Source organism: Canis lupus, chromosome 31 (assembly GCF_003254725.2).
Source record: "Canis lupus dingo isolate Sandy chromosome 31, ASM325472v2, whole genome shotgun sequence".
Lineage (NCBI taxonomy): Eukaryota > Metazoa > Chordata > Mammalia > Carnivora > Canidae > Canis > Canis lupus.
Window position 1 is genome coordinate 27,942,090 of NC_064273.1, and position 6,032 is coordinate 27,948,121.

A 6,032-nucleotide genomic window follows, 5' to 3' on the forward strand; every position below is an offset into this window, starting at 1 on the left:
GAAGGCCGGAGGCGGGGAGGGATGCGCGGCGGGTCGGGCGCGAAGGCTGGGCGTCCGGGGATGCGGGGACGCCCGGCGGGGGGCCCAGGGCAGGGGTCTGGGCTCCGGGGACGCCGGCGCGGCGCTCACCTTCCTCCTCGTCCTGGAAGCTCAGCAGGCTGGCCCGCGGCACCTCTTTGTTCTCCCGCGGCCTCTTGCGCGGCTTCAGCCCGTTGCCGGGCTCCGCGCCGCCCGGGAAGCAGCCCCCGGCCTCGGCCCCCGAGCCCGGGGTCAGCGCGGAAGGCGGCGGCAGCCCCGGGCCCTGCAGCGACTCCCCCCCAGGGGCCCGGTCGCCGCCGCCGGAGCCCGGGTCCTCGCCCGCGCCCGCGCTCGCGCCCGGCGGCGGCAGCAACGGCGGCGGCTCCTGCTCCTCATCGCGCTCTCGCTCCTCCTCCTCCGAGTCATTCCGCTTGCGCACGTTCACTCGCCGGGCCTTTCGGAACATCCCCGCGGCTCGCACGGCGGTCTCACGCCCGCTCCCACTCGGCGGCCCCGGCGGCGGCCAGCTCGCGACGGCGCACGCGCGCACTCCGGCCCCCCCGGCCGGGCCCGGTCTCGCCGGCCGTCTACCGCGCACCTCCGAGCGCGCATGCGCGGGCGCGCTCCCTCCGAGGAGAGCCCCAACGCGCCTCTCGCGAGAGCGCCAGCTGGTCGCAGTGTCCTCTGCCGGCGTGGAGGACCGTGGGCGCGGAACTGGGACTCGGCGCCGTCCGACGGGTCACAGAGAGGATCATAGAGACGAGAGGACCGGGTAAGCTCGGTCTTCCCGCGGCCCCCGCTGCTGCACTGCGTCTTCCGCACTTACGCAGAGTGGTCACGCGAGGAAAGCTCCCGCCAAGCGCGGGGAGGGGCCGACGGAGGAGGAGGAGGAGGGGAAGGGGGGGAGGAGGAGGAAGAGGAGGGGAAGGAGGACGGGAAGGAGAGGGGAGGGGAGGACGGGAGGAGGGGAGGGGAGAGGGAAGGAGGAGGGGAGGGGAGGGCAAGTGGGGGAGGGGAGAGGAGGGGAGGGCGAGAGGAGGGGAGGGGAAGAAGAGGAGAGGGGAGGGCAAGAGGGGAAGGGGAGAGGGGAGGAGGAGGAGGGGGAGGAGAGGGGCGGGGAGGAGAGGGGAGGGCAAGAGGGGAAGGGGAGAGGGGAGGAGGAGGAGGGGGAGGAGAGGGGAGGAGAGGGGAGGGCAAGAGGGGAAGGGGAGGAGAGGGGAGGGGGGAGGAGGAGGAGGGGAAGGAGAGGGGAGGAAGAGGGGAGGGGAGGAGGGGAGGACGAGAGGAGGGGAGGGGAGGAAGAGGAGAGGGGAGGGCAAGGGGGGAAGGGGAGAGGGGAGGAGGAGGAGGAGGGGAAGGAGAGGGGAGGGCAAGAGGGGAAGGGGAGGGGACAAGGGAGGGGAAGGGGAGGAGGGGGAGGGCAAGAGGGGAGGGAGGGCAAGGGGGAGGGGAAGAGGAGGAGAGGGGAGGAGAAGAGGAGGGGAGGGGAGGGGGAAGAGGGGGAGGGGAGGAAAAGGGGGAGGGGAGGAGGACAGGAAAAAGGGGAGGAGGAGGAGAGGAGTGGAAGTAGTGGGAAGAGAGGGGAGGGGAGAGGAGGTGGGGGAAATCAGAAGGACAGACCAGGTTTGGGGAGGGAAAGTAGGTTCCCACGGTGGGAGAGGCTTCCCGAACTCTAGGGTAGTTGTCACTGACTCTACGGAGTCCCACTTCGTGTGCCTACAGCTTTGTAGCCACAAAGCACTGTCGGCAGCATTGGATTTCATCTAGGAGAACGCGTCACCGGGCCTGATGGCTGCAGCCCCTGTCTCCGTTAAGCCGAGAGCCAACGTGTTGTAGTGTTTTCGAGGGAATGCCAAATTTTGCAGCATTTCTGAAACGCAGCTGATTTCAGAAACGGAAGGGAAATGGACCTGCACGAGTGGGGACGGTTGTGACACATTTCAGCCTTGCGTCACAGAGGGAAGGGTCTTAACTGACGAGGCCCCAGCAGGCTCCGGGACTGCTTGCCCAGGGTATCCCCGGATGGAGGCCTTTTCCTTCACCTGTGCGCCTCTAGGCAGGTCGTTTGCACATCTCAAAATTGAGAGGGTAACAAAGGGCATTCCTATAGTGAAGAAAAAAAAAAAAAAAGAGCCCATCCATCACCAGAAGCTTTCCAGTTGTGCCTCAGTTAAAATTCTCATGATCCTCCTGAGATACTCTATGAACGTGAAAGCAAATGAGTGTATCTTTATGAATTACCTCTTTTTACACAGCACGTAAACTATGTTTTTAGTTTAACATAAATTGGAGTTTGGTTCGTGTCCATACATAAAGGTTGGCTTTTTTTTTTTTTTTTTTTTTTTTTTTTACCTATGCATATGGATCTCTTGTTGGAAGGTACCATAATTTATAAAACCACCCCATAAGGTTATTTCCCGTCTTGCTGTAATAATCAGTGCCACAATGAAAATCTTTGAAAAATGGTCACATCTGGAGAACAAGCTAGAACTGGACTTTGCTAGATCCAAATGTGTGCATTTGTAACTTTGCTAATTATAAGTTGCTCTTTATAGAATCTGTGTCTATTTGTACTCTTACCAGGAAATGTGAGAGCGCCTTTTGCCCACGCCATCCTGTCAAAATTTCGCTTAAAAATGAAGTTCCCGGGGCAGCCCAGGTGGCTCAGCGGTTTAGCGCCGCCTTCAGCCCAGGGTCTGATCCTGAAGACCTGGGATCGAGTCCCTCTCGGGCTCCCTGCATGGAGCTTGCTTCTCCCTCTGCCTGTGTCTCTGCCTCTCTCTCTGTGTGTGTCTCTCATGAATAAATAAAATCTTAAAAAAAAAAATTGAAGGTGGCTTAGTCCTTGAGTGTCTGTCTTTGGCTCAGGTTGTGAACATGGGGTCATGGGATCCAGTCCCGCATGGGGTTCCCCACAGGGAGCCTGCTTCTCCCTCTGCCTGTGTCTCTGCCTCTCTCTCTCTCTCTCTCTCTCTCTCTCTCGTGAATACACAAATTTTTTTAAAATGTTTTTTTTTTAAAGAATTAAGTTCTTCCTCTGTGAGATTTCTCTTCATGTCTTTTGCCCATTTCATGATTGGATTGTTTGTTTCTTTGGTGTTGAGTTTAATAAGTTCTTTATAGATCTTGGAAACTAGCCCTTTATCGGATAGGTCATTTGCAAATATCTTCTCCCATTCTGTAGGTTGTCTTTGAGTTTTGTTGACTGTATCCTTTGCTGTGCAAAAGCTTCTTATCTTGATGAAGTCCCAATAGTTCATTTTTGCTTTTGTTTCTTTTGCCTTCGTGGATGTATCTTGCAAGAAGTTACTGTGGCCGAGTTCAAAAAGGGTGTTGCCTGTGTTCTCCTCTAGGATTTTTTTTTAAATTTATTTTTTATTGGTGGTCAATTTGCTAACATACAGAATAACCCCCAGTGCCCGTCACCCATTCACTCCCACCCCCCGCCCTCCTCCCCTTCCACCACCCCTAGTTCGTTTCCCAGAGTTAGCAGTCTTTACGTTCTGTCTCCCTTTCTGATATTGCCCACACATTTCTTCTCCCTTCCCTTATATTCCCTTTCGCTATTATTTATATTCCCCAAATGAATGAGAACATATAATGTTTGTCCTTCTCCGACCGACTTTCTTCACTCAGCATAATACCCTCCAGTTCCATCCACGTTACTCAGCTATTAGAAATGACAAATACCCACCATTTGCTTCAACGTGGATGGAACTGGAATCTATTATGCTGAGTGAAGAAAGTCGGTCGGAGAAGGACAAACATTATATGTTCTCATTCATTTGGGGAATATAAATAATAGCGAAAGGGAATATAAGGGAAGGGAGAAGAAATGTGTGGGCAATATCAGAAAGGGAGACAGAACGTAAAGACTGCTAACTCTGGGAAACGAACTAGGGGTGGTGGAAGGGGAGGAGGGCGGGGGGTGGGAGTGAATGGGTGACGGGCACTGGGGGTTATTCTGTATGTTAGCAAATTGACCACCAATAAAAAATAAATTAAAAAAAATAAAAAAATAAAAATAAAAAAATAAAAAAAATTAAAAAAAAGAATTAAGTTCCAAGTTGAAGCAGAAGTTTCCAAGCCCACCAAGAATTTCTATGTCATACATATCTACCTTTTTCCCCCCTCTGGTTTTCTTTGGATGTGAGAACTGCCCAGCCGGGACCCACTTTTAGAAACTGGAAGGATGATTTAGGTGAAGAGCCTCTTCTGTAACATTTTCGTCCAGTTTATACGAAAGGTTAGTAGCATCTAACTCCCATTCTACTCTCATTTCTCTAAGTTCTTATATTCTAGTTGCTCAGCACTGATTTAAGTGCTGATTCCAACAGAGTGTTTCATTGGTGAAATGGAACTCCAGTTCCCATCACAGAAGATTCAAATTGTGCTGATCGGCCTCCAGACACTTGAGCCAAGAGACAGATTTACAGTAATATGATGAGGGCAGAGGCAACAAACATACGGTCCAGAACAGAACATGTTAATATCTTGGCTTAAAATTTCAAAAAGATCTTCCACCGAAAAAATGGTGGCTGAATATAGAGAGAGGGGAGGACACTTGTCATTTTAACATGAGCCAAGAAAGTGATACACAATGAATGTATTTATAACTTTGACAGTCTACCTATTCAGATAATTAAAGGGCAAAGTTAAGCACTTGAAAGTTATTTTGTTGCACAAGCAAGCCAAAGGTCCTTTTATAGAAGTTATAGATCTTGTGGAAATTAAATTCCTGAAACTGAATAGCTGCTTTGGTTGCCTGTCAGCCTGTATATTATGCAAACTGATGATTTTATAAAATGCTTCTGTGCTTTGAGTATTAAACAGACTAACTTTATTGCGTATAGTATGTCATCACCATTTATTATTGGAATGTCTTTAGTATTCTAGGGAAACAAACACAGCTTACATAGAACTGTTATATCAGTCATTTTGTTTGAATCAAGAAGTTAGTTCTTCTTAAAGAGCCATCTTTCCAGGCAATAATTCTGATTGTTTTTTTCCCCCACTGAATTGTGACTTCGCACGAATTAATTGACCCATAAATTCAGATAAAACAGGCAAACCAGTTTTGTTTTGTTTGCTGACTCAGTATTAGACTCTGTAGTCTAGAACAATGGTTACGAAATGTAGGTCTATGAACCTGTGAAAAGCTTTCCCTAGTCAGCTGCCAAATGAGAAGAGGAAGAACAATCTGTGTAGAGTAGCCAGATGTCCTTTCTTGGGGAAAAAATATTTATTCTGAGATTGTCTTTCTCTTTCCAGGTTAAGCTACTAAAATCTCTTTCTGTCTGAAACAGTAAGGATGGTATATGATTGTGTGTTTGTTTTTGCATTCTTATTTGGCAGATTAAAAAGTAAAAGCTATGAATCCTCCTAAATTTTTAATTTCATCTAAAAATTGTATTTGGCAGGTGAAATCTCATAGTCTAGGAATCCCTGATCTAGGATTTTTTCTCTTTTCCTTCTAAGACTATAATTCAAAAATCCTATTCTGGAAAAATCATTTAATTATTTAAATGTCTTTAGAGCTTGCCTTGCTGAAGGCAGTTCTGCATCAATTTAAAGTGTAAGCTTCATGGGAGAAGAGATTTTATGTTTTGTTCACTGTTATCTTCATGGTCCCTGGAATCGCACCTGCACACAATAGGCAATAAATATTTGCTGACTGAATGGTACTGAACATTATCTGTTTATTTAAATAGTGATAAATATTTTCTTCCGATGTTGATATAAATTACATTTTCTACAGCTTATGTCCCCTTATTCTCAAAAGTTCGCAATACATTTGTTATAAATTACTGGGGAGATGAGTTCTTAAAGCAGTAATAGATAGGTCCCCATAGGCCTTTAGGAACTGGAAGCCTGATTACATAGCACTAACTGGGCGAACATGGGCACCTGATCCAAGGTGAGCCAATCAGGTTCTCCCAGATTTTGCACTTGAAACTAAGACCATGAGTCCCTGCTTGTGGCTGGCATTGCAATGAATTCAAGAGCCCAAGGGA

The 6,032-nt window shown here is 49.3% G+C and overlaps 1 protein-coding gene across 1 annotated transcript in view; it reads right to left on the reverse strand.

The window, feature by feature from the left end:
• PAXBP1 (PAX3 and PAX7 binding protein 1) overlaps positions 1–605 on the reverse strand; it is a 34,506-nt gene extending 33,901 nt beyond the window's left edge. Inside the window, exon 1 of the mRNA XM_025449645.3 lies at positions 130–605. Within this exon, the coding sequence (XP_025305430.1) occupies positions 130–484 (355 nt within the window). The 5' untranslated portion in view covers positions 485–605. The remainder of the gene's footprint in view (positions 1–129) is intronic.
• Positions 606–6,032: the final 5,427 nt, after the last annotated feature.